Genomic DNA, 14112 nt, shown 5'->3' on the forward strand with positions numbered 1-14112 from the left:
TCTGTATCAATATTTGTATTATCAGGGTGGTAGACGTTTGGGATTGAAATACTGGGAAGTTCAAGCTGTATTTCAACAGCTTGAACTTCCGTCGAACTGTTATTATTTAAATATTGATTTAGGGTGATTTCTTTGAATTTGATATCTGGGGGTCTTCAAAAGGATAGCAAGCCTGCTCTTTCCTCTCTATCCTTCCTAAGAACTGTGTATCCTTTGATGCTGAAGTTCAGATTTTTGTTCAGTTTTGTTTCTTGTAGACAAGCTATGTGAATTTATATATACAATATATGGAATAAGAGAGAAATTAGAACACTTACTATATACAAAACAGTGTACAAAGCTGTTTTAATTTCAGAGATGAGTTAGAAATAAAACTCTTAAAGACTGGAGATAACAGATATGAGAGTTCTGAGAAATATTTAGGAAGTGAACTGATGGTATCAATGGCAGAATCATATTATAAACAAGGATACCATGAAAGAATATTTGTATCACTGCTTAAACACACTCCTGAATGCTAACATTGTCAGCATTCAGGGGTGTGTGTGCACAGCTAATATTCTGAGGTATGATCATTTAGCAGAATGGGAGAACAATTAGCGTAAGAAGTGTTTTTTGTCAGAATGGCAGGAAAAAGACCCAGGTGAAGACCAAGAGCTAGGCATTGAAAATTTATTTTTCACTTTGTTAGACTATAATAAATTTAGTTTAATCCTTTATCCAAGTGTGAGCAAACAAAGTTTGCACCTGAAAGTATCTTCAGGACTAGGATAAGGTAGTACAACACTGGGAACTCGTTGCAAAGGTGGAGCAAGATAACATCACTCCTATCTCAGTATCTCCCATAATGCAAAACACATCTCCTTGCGGATATGTATAATGTTATGCATTAAGGGAAGGGCCACTATCCAGACTAGCTTCGGCCTTTATTGAGGTCTCTTCAGTGGGAGCCAGGCCCTAGTGGAGATACTAGGCAAGGTCATCTCTACCTATAGGAGTTGGCAAATGGTGTGCCACCTTTTTATTAAATTACTCTGGATTTAGAGAAAGGTGTTGAAAGTTTATTTTTCACTTGGTTAGACTATAATAAATTTCATTAAACTACACTTAAACTATAATAAATCAGCAAGATTTTTTTTCCCTAAGTTCGTACATCTGTCATAAGCATCCATGTGAAATTGCAAGTCATTCTATCAAGTAGTTTGTTTTATACAGCTGTCGGAAGCCAAAGTGTTGTCCATATCCCTTGAAATGGATAAAATTGAGTATTGTGTGGTTATAAAATTCTTTGTAAAAAGTTTAATACCAAAAGAAATTCATTCGAAGTTCATGAAAGTTTATGGGCACTCTTCTCCTTCGTTTTCAACAATTAAGAAATGGGCTGCTGAGTTTAAATGTGGCCATACCAGCCTTGAAGATGAACCACGTGAAGCATGTCCAAAAAAGTGTAATAACAACACCAGAAATCATTGATCAAATGCATGATATGGTATTGGATGACCGGTGAGTCCAAGTTCGTGAAATTGCTGAGACTATAGGCATTTCAAAAGAAAGCATAGAATATATTTTGTATGAAAAAGCTTTGTGCAAGATGGATGCCACACTTACACACAGCAGATCAAAAACGCACTTGCATGAAGATCTCTGAACAGTGCTTGGAGCGTTTAACAAGAATAAAACTGATTTTGTATGTTGATTTATTACAATGGATGAGATTTGGATTCACGATTACGCACCAGAATCCAAACAGCAGTCAAAACATTGGACAGAAGCCAGTTGTTCGGCACCAAAGAAGACGAAGTCGGTTCCATCAGCAGGAAAGGTCATGGCATCGGTGTTTTGGGATCAGGACAATGCACCTGCCCACAAAGGTGTTTTGGCAATGTGAAAATTAAGGGATCTGCACTATGAATTGTTGGAACATCCACTCCTATTCCCCAGATTTGGCTTTCTCTGACTTCTATCTCTTCCCAAAACTAAAACTCTTCCTTGCTGGTCAGCGTTTTTCTTCAAATCACGAGGTGATTGCAGCTATAGAGGGGTATTTTGCAGATCTTACTGAGAACCACTACAGGGATGGGATAATGGCGTTGGAGCATTGCTGGAATAAATGTATTAGTCTTAAGGGAAATTATGTTGAAAAATAAAAATAATTTTGAAATTATAAATTCATTTTTTCGTTGTTAGGCCGAGAACTTTTCAGACCTCGTAGAGTACTTGGTGTAACCTTAATATTTTTTAGTGGAAAATTAATTTAACGAAATATTAAATTTAGTATTCTTTTGTTTATTCAAGTTTAAGCATTCAAGAATTAAGTTTGTTTAAAAAAAGTACAAATTATATTAAATATGTTAATGCCAAGAATGGCACTGCTTTCTTTCAGACACTAGTAAACATATGTCAGGTTCATATCTGGATCCACATTTAGTCGGTTTCTGTTTTTTTGTTTACAGAGGAAGTATTGAAAACTCCACTTTGCAGTTATAAGTTCAGGAGAATGGCAGTAAGTACTTTATTGACACATTGGCAAGTCCAGGATATTTCTTGACTGTATGTGGAGCCGAAAGCCCATCAAACTTTTCTCTCTGAACAAGCTCTTTTTAGTGACATGCCTGAAAGATTGCTCTTGATATTTTTTATGTACTCCATTCATGTAAAAGGATTCCTGATCCACTGAAATCCTGTCTTTGGTTCTAGAAAATATATACAGTCAATTCTTGACTTACGACTACTCATATGACGGCTATCCCATAATAATAAATAAATAAAAATTACATTGATACATTCATGTGGTTAGTGCTACAATAAAACTTCTTCTGTATTCTACTTTTTAGTTTGGGCCATGACTAAACAAAGAGCTGTGCCATATGATGTGTGGGAGAAATTTTTCCTTGGATTAGTGCAGTATGATGTTTGTTGGGATCAGGAGAGAGGGAAAAGATTTTCACTTATAGTGGGTTATTTTCATTCCACTACTAAGCTACCAGTATATCTTATACAGAGACTGTTTGTTATTAGTTAGTTGTAATATAGAATATCCCTTAATTATTGGTTTCTTATATGTCCTGAAACAGATATTCTTTCCCCTCTCATCTACATAGTTTTGGTTTCAGTGGAAGTATATGCTATGATTTGTGGTATGCCCACCCCAAATTCAAGTATGCCATGAAACAATTTGTCTCTGCTTGTACCATACATGTTAATCTTATTATATCATTTTTAACTTTGGATGCTTGTCATAAACTCTGACTGCTCCATCTGCTTTAAGATAACATCTTTTTGTTTGCAATTTTTTAGTGCTTATTTCTTTGTGAAAATGGTTAAGCAAAACAAGTGATTCTTCTAGTGGTGTTTAAAAGACTGTATTGAACTATGAATGAAAGTGAAAATAGTTGTATATTTTAATGCTAGCGGAGTGGTCTAGAGGGTTATATCGAATTATTTGCTGATGATGCTAAATTATACTGGGTGATAAGTAACTTACCAACTTACTCCCTCCCCCCCAACTTTCACACAGATGTTTAGTCTGCAGTTTGTATATTCTATAAATATTTCCATGGAAAATGTTCATCTGAAACAGCATCAATAGTTCCCCCACTCTGTACTTAGCCCATTGGAACACGTACAGCCACCACCCAACATCCTTTCACAGTACACCTTGTTTACACAAAACAGGTTTCTTTTCCTCCTCCTTCATTCCTGCTACTGCTGTACTGTACTGTGGAACAGTCTTTCCCCTGATGTATTTCCCAAGAAATACAATATACAGGCTTTTAAATTGAATGTCAACAAGTTTCTCCTTTCCCATCCCACTATCCATATACGGTACTAAAGTACTATAGGTTGACCAGCCAACCTTTCTTATTTGGGCCCAACATAAAAAAAAAAAAAATTGATATGGAATCCCTGCAAGCTAATAAAGAGATTAATACTGTGGAGAAATGTTAATGGTATCAGTTTAACATTTGTAAATTCTAGGCTGAGAACAGTGTCAGCAGAGTATTATGTTAATGGACATTTGCTGGAAGTAGTCAATGAAATTAGATACTTGGAAGATGTCCTGTTCTGTGATAAGTGAGAAATTTTAGTTGAAAAGTTATTTAAAAATAAAATAAAAAAAATCAGAGGGTTCGGTTTAATTATCACTTTTATTTACATGCCAATTCTATTTCATATTTTGTCGTAAATAGCTCTTTGTATATTACTACGATGCTATTTTTTCTGGCGGCGTTAAGTTGAGTTAAGGGTCTACTCTCCCTAACTTTTGAAGACTGAGGAGCAGTTAATCTCCACTGTTAACCAATCATAGATAGCTGGCCCAAGACTCGCTAATTTTAACGGCATCTGGAGAAGAGAGTAGAGCAGACAAGTGCTACCATTTCATGTTCCCTAACTAACACGATATTACTGTCTTAAATAGTGTGGATTCTACGTTTGATTTGAGTTTACAGGATGAAACCCTGTTTCAAGGTGACCAAGGTCACCTCCTTCTTTACTCGGAACATTATTTTGCATGTCTCCTGTAGGGCAGGTATGCTACTGTTTATTGATCAGTGCAATGCCAGTATAGGCACATTAATAGGGTTAGCCAGTTATGCAGAATATCAAACCTTTTCTTTATTCTATGTTGTAGTCACTTCACTGATATCACTGTGGTCTGATATTTTATTTTATTCAGTGTATACTTATTTCATGTCCAATATTTTCTGTTTTCCTTTTCCGTTATCCAGACGGATTGAATTTTCTAGTCTAATGCTTTTTTTGTCTTATTACTTTCAAGGTCTTCCTTTTAGAAATTAGTTTTAGTAGTATTTTATGGATTCATTCTTCAGATGCGCTTCAAACATTGCACTTTCATTTCCCACTAGCAAACCAGTAGAAGCCACAGAAATCATTTTATTAGGTGAATTTTCATTAGAATAGTAACCAGGTGCTTTCATTGGGACTATATTTTTGGAAGGTTATAATATGTTATAATGGTATTTGCTGTAGTGAGAAGCAAGATCACTCCCCCCCCCCCTTTTCTGTTATATTGTGTTATAGTAATTTAGTTCTTACATTTTCTTATGTTTTCATTTCTGTTGAACTACAGCATGCTTCATGACATCCATCCTCCTATCAGCTAACCTTCCAGTCTTTTGATCATCTCACTGGAGCTTAGTTCACCTTTGATCTGGAGTGTAGTGCAACAGTAATAAGAGGCATGATGATTATAGTTAGTCATATCAATGTCAATTTAAACCCATTTGTCAGTGCCTGTATTCCCTTTTAAATTTTAATTTTTATTGCAAATGACTGTCCTTATAAATGCAACTAAAAACTGAATTGTAATATTAAACAGTTCGTAAATGTATTCGTAGCATATCAGATAAAAAAATAATTTCGTTTAGTGCAGCAATAATAAAAATAATTTCTTTGTTATAGTTATTATTGATAATAATCATAAGCAGAATTTAATCACTTCTTTGAAAAAACAAAAGTAATAAATTGCATGCAAATGCTTGTCACAAATTTAAGATTTATAGGAAAAAAAGAAGTTCCATTTGAGAGAGAGATCCTCAAGTGTAGTACCCCTCACCTGTCTTGTTTTCTTTCAATGAACTTAAGCTGCCCCCCTATATCTTAGTGCATCAGTTAACACATCAAGAATGAAATTCATCTATTCATATTCAATGCTAATCCAGAAACAAGTTTTTCAGTCAACGTATCCCATTGTATTCAAGATTTGCCTTTTCCAAAATAACTTTTTTTGTTGTTAGTTTCACCCTCATTGGTATTCATTCATAGTCTACCCCACACACACGTGTGTGAGAGAGAGAGAGAACATCACTCACAGTTTAAGCTAGTGAACTTGTATTTTTTTTTTTTTATTATTATTCATGGAAAAATTACAGTGTTAGAATAAGTCTTGCATGTGACAACTTGAATTTAAGTGATGATCTTCACCTTTTAATGATTTTGGCACTGTATTTGCAAAATATGAGCAGCATAAGCTTTCTGTAAAGCTGTTAACATTAAATGCAATTTTTAACAAAATATTTGGTATAAGTTGGCAAAATATTAGCAGTATAAATTTGGAGCACAAACTCCATCATGCTCATCTCCTTACAATCAGATTTGCAGAGTTCATCTGGCACAGTTGTGTAAAAAAAAAATCCAAAAAAGATGACACTAATGTCAGAATACAAATGGCCTCCCTGAAAATTTAAATGGTGATAAAGACATTCTAAACATATGTACACAAGATAGTGTTTACAACACTGCTTCTAGAAGATAAATATTACTTAATCTTTAAAAGATTTCTGTATACATTTTCATTGCATTATAATGATATTCTTCAAGGGATTTGCTTATTTGTCCTGTAAGACAAACCTGTTAGAGAATAAACACACTTGGTAGACTTGGCTGTGACAAGTCACTGGGCCTGACATATAATGGGAAGATGGAAATGTTTTTGTGAATTAGTCTATAATATTTCTATTTGATTTAATTGAAGATGTCTAAGGATTTATGCTACCTTACATTTACTAAATACAGCATGTATGCATCTCAGTATTTTATGCCTCAGAAATCTAGGTTCTCCCAGATATTTGTTTTGTAACATTGCGTATAGAATGAAGGAATTCTTTCATTTCATGAAAGAATGAAGTATGTTAGGTACAAATATTTATTAGGGAGAACCTAGACTGAATCCATCTTGGCTTGTTCATTAGGCTGAACTTCAGCCAATAATCTTATGATTCTGATTATTATTTTTATAAATAATTTATATGCTTGTGACAGCGAATTGTAAATAAATGGTTTAATTCAGTAACAGGGTACATGAAGACAATGATCAAAAACAAGAGGTCAAAATAAAATTGTCAAAGTGCCCCAGTAAAGAATGTGGTCAGCAATACAGTGTACAGGAGCTAACTTGTTAATAACAACCATTGCTCTTGCAAAGCTCTAAGTCTCTTAAAGTTTTTTTTTTTTGGTGGAGAAGAGGGGGGAGGGTTGAAAGCAACAACATGTCTATCTAGGGCACCCCCAGACATGCTCAATAGGATTAAAGTCAGGAGACTTGTCTTGCTAGTTCATATGTATGATGGACTGGCCTTTGTGCATATAAACTGTCATGTAAAATGTTGGTCTTCACTCAATGAGGACAAGCATTATCGTCTTGTATGATAATTGTCTCTCCTATCACACCTGCATATGGACAAATTATAGATGTCCAGGACACCCTATAAGTTGCAGCATTCCTGATTTTGCTAGGAAACTACAGGTTTGTCCACCCACCAACCTGAATGTGCCTCCCCATACCTTCACACTACCTCAATGAGTGTCCCTTTTGCAGATATTAGAGGGATAATAATTTATTCCAGATCAGGCAAGCCTGGTATTGCTTTGTAGAGCAAATTAGGACTTGTCTATAAATAGTAATAGCACTCATTGGTCTTGGTACCAATTCCTGCTTGTCCAATTCGACATGGATTCTGGACCATTTCTAACATTCTCTCCTGTGGCATGGGGGTAGGGACAGGTAAACTGTTGGTCACTTAGCATGTAGATCACCATTGTGAAGTCTTCTGTACTCAGTGGAAGTAGATGCCAATGTTCCTGTAGCTGACACAAGATTAGATGGTACTGATTCAGGGTATCACTCCTGTTTCAGTGAGTAGATAATTGGATTAATATTGTTCACACACACTGTAGTGGGTGAACAATATCTCCAATTGTTCACCCACTGCAGTTGTAGCCCATAGCCTTCCTTCACTGTATCTCTAGGATGCTTTGTGATTGTTGGAATCGGTTCCACAATCTGTGAACCACGGAATGACTCACTTGCAACTATCTACCTCCATCTGACTTTGACAGGCCTCCAGTCATACGAGGACTCGCCACTTGAATTCATCAGTATATGATGGCTTGCAGCTATATCCAAGAATTTTGCTATCATAAAATGTCTTGTTCTCACTCCAGACACAAAATAGAAAACGACTTGAAAACATTCACTCTTATGCTGTAGTTCATTTACATATACCACTGACAGATTCGAAAATGACGGCGGCGGTGGTGGGGCATATGAAAACCAAGTACATTATGAAAAAAGTGATGAGGTCTGGTTATTTTATACAAATGAGTAGTATATGATAACCAGACTCATCATCACTTCTTCATAATGCCCCTTGCTTTCATATGTTCTCTCTCCCCAAGTTATTGTGATTTTTCTTTGTTCCTTAATTTATGGAAACCAGTGTAGTATGAAACCTGTTATTTGGTATAGCATGAGAATATTTGTATGAGCAGTGCCTTTATTTGAATCCAAATTGTTATTTTTTGTTCATTATGTGGAATTTAATTCCAATAAAATTTTTATAATGCATGGTTTTATTTAATAAATCTATTTTTTATGGATTGGATGATTATTCTAGTCATCTGGGATATCATTTTATGCTTAAAGTTGACTAATTTACATAAGTAACCAATTATATACTTTCCTCCATGTTTCCATAATTCACTTGGCAATTTGTTTTGGTCTTGTATTTATTTTCCTTCTTCCAGCATTTCTGAGCAGTGTCATATTTCTTGTTTTAGATGTTTCAAGTGAACAGCATATGAAGAAATTCTTCCCAGATGTGTATATATTTTTTTCTAATACCATTAAAAAAAAAAAACACTTCAACACAGTCAGATAATCTAGAAACTTGAACATTTACACTGGGGCAGCCACTTTCCTAGGAAACACCTTTCCATTTTCTTAAATTAGAGGTGTTCCTAATAAAGTGGCCACTCAGTGTACAGTGGGAAATGGCACTGACAATGGTATTACTCTATCTTTAAATTTATTATTATGTCACACCTCCAAGGAGTCCAAAGACTCGTCGAGATTTGTGTAGATATAAATTTTTCTTCCCTTGAAATACAGGATCCTTGCCATTATCTTAAAGAGGAAAGGAAGATTAATCAGTATTTAGTATTCTCATGGGTGTGGCTTCTTTTAGAAATGCCTTATTCATAGACAAATCCAGTCATTTCAAAAATGATTACAGAACTCAAGAGACTTCTAGGCTATCATCCACTACAAACAACTTGAATAATCTATTCATCTTGGCAATAACTGAAGGCCAAGACTGATTTCACTTCATAGTATCAAGGGGTGTGAGGAGGAAAGCATTTTCTGCTTCATGATATTTGAAGAATTTTACCATATTTTTCTAATAGTGGATTGCTAAATCAAACACTTTGCCTAGATCATCTACTTTGCATTCACTCTGTTAGTTAATATATCATATTTTTCTGACAGCTTTTTTAATATAGACTAGCAATTTGAATTAAAAGAGGGGGAAATGGGTATAGCACTAGTGTAGCACTTTTCACTTTATCTTTGTTTTTAACAACAGTGGTGCAAGGTAAGTTTTATCCTGTGGCCTATCTCAGTGTTCAATACACCATCGTCACTAAATTCAATGATTTTAATCTTAACATATAATATAAAGAATATGCTTTAGAGCTGCAATGAACATAGTGTGACAAACAGCAGCATGGTAGTATAATTAAGATGCTCAAGGATTAATAATTGAATTAATTTTTTATTTTACTAATATTTCACTTTGGTTAAAAATGCATTTTCATAGGTGCAAGGATGTGACATGCATGTGCACAGCTGTAAGGAAGCAAACACAAGCTGGATTCAAAATGTCATAATCCTAATGTACTAAGTGGGGCTATGCATGAGCACTATGGAGATCTTTGAAGCTGACAGTCTGATATTTTTGGGAGAGCAAGCCTGTTTAGGTTGTAGAGCTTTACTAATACAGGCATACCAAGGTCATATGATACATGAGGTTCCAGACCATCGTTGTATAGTGTATTTTGTGGTATAGTGAATTGCCGTTTCCCCATCACCATTTGTAAATGCATGTAATGGTTTAATTTTAAACAGTCATATGTGCATAACTGATGCGAATAAAACATTTAGTTATGTTAGACATGCAAACAAAAAATTTATTCTGAATAGCTTGGCTTAAGGGAACATGTCAGCTAGTTTAGTCATCAGTCAAAATGAAAACGTTTTTTCATTTTGGCAGCAAGATTGTCATATTTATGGATAACTGTAGTATTAACTAGTGTAGCACTTTTCACTTTATCTTTGTTTTTAACAACAGTGGTGCAAGGTAAGTTTTATCCTGTGGCCTATCTCAGTGTTCAATACACCATTGTCACTAAATTCAATGATTTTAATCTTGGCATATAATGTAATAGGTTTATGCACCCTTACTTTGAATTTTATCTGCTATTACTAACAAAAGAATAGTTATAAACAGTTAACAATTAACAGCTAAACACCAGCACACAGAAATGCAGTGAGCGATGATATTGTAAACAAACAGTTCAAGAAAACTGCACATTGGTGAATCAAGGAGGTGAGCAACATGATACTTCTGTTATTCATTGAAGTATCATATTGCTAAAACTGTCATATGAATGAATGCAGCATTGTATAAGTGCGCAATGGTCATAATTGAAAAGCATCATAGGAGCAGATCGTCATAAAGTGAAACATTGTAAGGCAGAATGTTACCAAAAACAGTCTTGGATTTATATTTGCATCTGTATAGGAGTGTTTGCCCACCCTCCTTGTGTTGGTAGCATGGTCTGCAACCCTAGAGCAGACATAGTTGATGGTGAATGTATTTCTTATGTTCTTCATCCAAATATTGACCATTCTTCAAATGTCGGTTTGTAGGAGCAAGGCATTCTAGATCGGAGATAGAGGATTTTTTAATGAATGGAGGAGTAACCAGTTTTGATAAAGGTTGAAGGCAGTATGAATATTATATCTTTTAAATGCATGTGAGATTTTCTCTGCCTGCCATAGATGTAAGGAAGGACAGTGCATTTTTTTGTGGTCTGGGCTTTAAATATTTAATAAAGTTAATTATTATTCCTAGATTTTTCTTCCTGCAAAGAGGGGGGGGGAGAGGACTTTTTACTTCTGCAAAAAAACTTCTAAGCATCAAATTGTGGAGTGGGGGTAACAGGGAGATAGTTCTCAATGGATTGGACACTACTGATGAGTTAGCATTGTGGTGGAAAATCAAATTTTCTATCTCAAAGCTTAAAATATTGTTTTTATTTTGATTTCACTATTTTCAATAAAATTAATTTTACTATTATAGCAATTTATTCACAGTTATAACTATTATCATGGCACAATTATTTGCTATACTATTTTTTTTATCATGCCATACTGCATCACCTGATGCATAAATCCTCAGAGACCTCTAAACATAATTTCTTATATTTTTTGCTATTTGTATTCACATGATGACACTTGTGGAATTTCTGGTTGTTATGGGAACCTCCATGGATACCGAAAATTAATAGCAAGCTGCTCAACACTGTTATTCACTAACAGAGTAATTATGACTGCCTCTGACAATCCATTTCATTCATTTTCTGCTTTCAAAGCAAAAAATCTAGTCCTCCCGTTCTTGTTCTCTCCTGTCTAGTTATGTATTGAAAAATTTTCTTAGTGTTTACTCTAAAACTTCATTACTAACTTGTTTCTATCATTCTCTCTCTATATCAGTTTGTAATATTTTGCATTTGCAATCATTCATTCTGTCCTCATAGGGACCACTTCAGACAGTCAACATTTTGCTCACTCAGCTCTGGATCCTCTTTAGCCATGCAGGTTAATGATCAACAGAAAGGAAAATGATATCAGAAAATTGAACAAATGAAATTTTAATAAAATTATACTCCTTCTGATACATATATTAGACCCTAGTGGCCTCGTTATGTTTGTATTAGGCATGGCCTATTTATGATTCGAAACCACAACCACATCTAGGATAAGGTGGTTAGCCCTATACCTCCCAGTGTGTCCTATGTCTGTAGATGGGTGTGTTCACAGGTGTGTTTGCCTGTTCTGGGGGACAAAAAAAATCCCCTACCTCCATATGAGACCAGTTAACTTACCTTTAGATAAAGGTTCCTCGCGTCTTGGACAGGAATCGAACCCAGGTCTTTCCAACCAAAGGACTTCGTCTATACTGACTGAGCTACAGAGGCTCAAAATTATACTAGCTCTGCATAATTTTAATTTCTGGAGTTCTCAGACTGAAGTCTCCATAAAGTTTTAGAAACTATCTAGATATACATATTTTGACATTTTCTAAAATCAAATTGTTAATTATGACAGAAATGGGTCAAAATATGTTGGTACAACTGAATATTGTTTGCTATCAGATGAAGATGCATTATAATTTTTTAATGACTTTCTTGTTATGTGCCATCCAATTGTTTTTGACTCTTGGTGATCTTGTGAACAAAGGCCCTCCATCCCACTCGGCCTCTTGACCTTTCTTTCAGCAATTGTAAGTTATTTTATGTTATCCAACTCTTTTGCAGACTTCCTCTTCTTCTCATTCCCTCAATCTTTCATAGCCTTTTCCAATGATTCATCTGCTTGCATAATATGTCAAAAGTACATCAGCTTCTGTTGATTGTTGCCTACATACCATAATATACATTAGAAGAATCCATTATTTTTTATTTAAATATGAAATGAGAATTCTTGAGATCACTGCACTGTTAATTGCTTATGTAGGACAGAATATGAAGGCTATTTTTCTTCCCCATGTAAATGTTGAATATTTAATGGTGAAGGATAACAAACAATTAACCTACGAAACCAAATTTTTATTTTAAGTGATTGCATTAGTATGGAACTTACATTACTTTTACACTAGTTATCTTGATAGATACTGCATAACTTAAGTCACACTTTATTGTACATGCATTATTCAAAAGGAAAAGCCTTACCATAGTAAAGCCATTTTATTATGACAATTTTTACCAAGTATTTAGTAAAAATTATCATAATTTTGCAAAGGAACCAAAAATTGTGATTGATTGCAATATATTAATGATTCCTAACTTTTTCCAGCTTTGAAAATGTTTGTTCTAATAAACCTCAAATGCTTAACAGAAATCTTAGTTTCACTATAATTTAAAAAAAAAAAAAATTATCCTTCTTATGTTAATGATTTTTTTATCATTAATACATTCCCTGTATTCCAGGCTGCAGCAAGACGCAAGGCTTGCTTCTTCATCCTTGTATTTTTACTGGTTGCAGTTGTAATTGGTCTGCTTGTATGGATATCTAAACGTTAGCTCTACTTTTCCTCATGTTAATGTTGAATTTTCGGCCATCTGCTCCAAGGTGGCAACAGATTATATTTAATTAGTGCATAGGTAAGAAATGAACAATATGAAGAAATTCCCTTTCTGATATATATTACTTGGTACTCTTTATTTGTATATGTTGTATAATCAAGCTTTACTACCAACATATGTAAATTGTAGCAACACTTCCACCATTTTTATGTAAGTAATTTTGCCTACACTTTATTTTATATTCATGAGCTATTAATACAAAATACTTTTTTTTTTAATATATATATATATATATATATATACTTAAAACTTGGCCTATAATGTAATAATAAAAAAAAAAAAACATTTCAGATTGTGAAGTAGCCTGTGCTGGTCACAGGACTGAAAATGTGTTGCCTTTGATAGGATTTTTTTGTCTTCACTAAATTGTGAATTGTAGTAGACATAAAAGTTGTCCCAGTGCTAATAATTTGTATATTACAGTTAGTAATGATGGTTTTTCTTAAATACTTAAAAAAGAAAAAAAAAAAACATACCCCTAACATTATGTTTACACTGACTTAATTTAAATTTGATCTCAGTTAAATTTCAATATCACCAAAAAAGATATATGTTCAGTTTATTGTAGTAAGAATCTTAGATCTTATGACAGATTATAATAAAGACATTTGCACAAGAAACATGTATAAGTTTTTGCCATTAATGGATAAAACCATTCCATTTTTTTCTTCCCATAATAAAAATTCTTGTGTGTGTGTGTTTAGATCATTTTCATTCGTTAAGTTTGCATCTTTCCAGTTACATTTAAATTGCTGAACATCATATATATATTTTTCTTTTGTGGTAAGTTTTCTTGTTGGGGGGTGGGGGGGGGGTTGTCCTTCAAGATAAAATTAACTATTGCATGAATAACGTTTAATAGTGTAATGTTATAATTGGCTT

At 34.1% G+C, this 14112-nt stretch overlaps 1 protein-coding gene across 2 annotated transcripts in view; it reads left to right on the forward strand.

Annotated features, from left to right (window-relative positions):
* LOC150095364 (syntaxin-7-like) overlaps positions 1-13850 on the forward strand; it is a 275749-nt gene extending 261899 nt beyond the window's left edge. For both annotated transcript variants that reach the window (XR_016550052.1, XM_090410144.1), the window contains one exon: positions 13075-13850. Coding sequence is in view for 1 of the 2 variants with exons in the window: in XM_090410144.1 (XP_090266270.1) it covers positions 13075-13167 (93 nt within the window). In the remaining variant the exon portion in view is untranslated. The remainder of the gene's footprint in view (positions 1-13074) is intronic.
* The last annotated feature ends 262 nt before the right edge of the window (positions 13851-14112 follow it).

Source organism: Typopeltis vanoorti, chromosome 20 (assembly GCF_054136105.1).
Source record: "Typopeltis vanoorti isolate ZY-2024b chromosome 20, IOZ_Tvanoo_1.0, whole genome shotgun sequence".
NCBI lineage: Eukaryota > Metazoa > Arthropoda > Arachnida > Uropygi > Thelyphonidae > Typopeltis > Typopeltis vanoorti.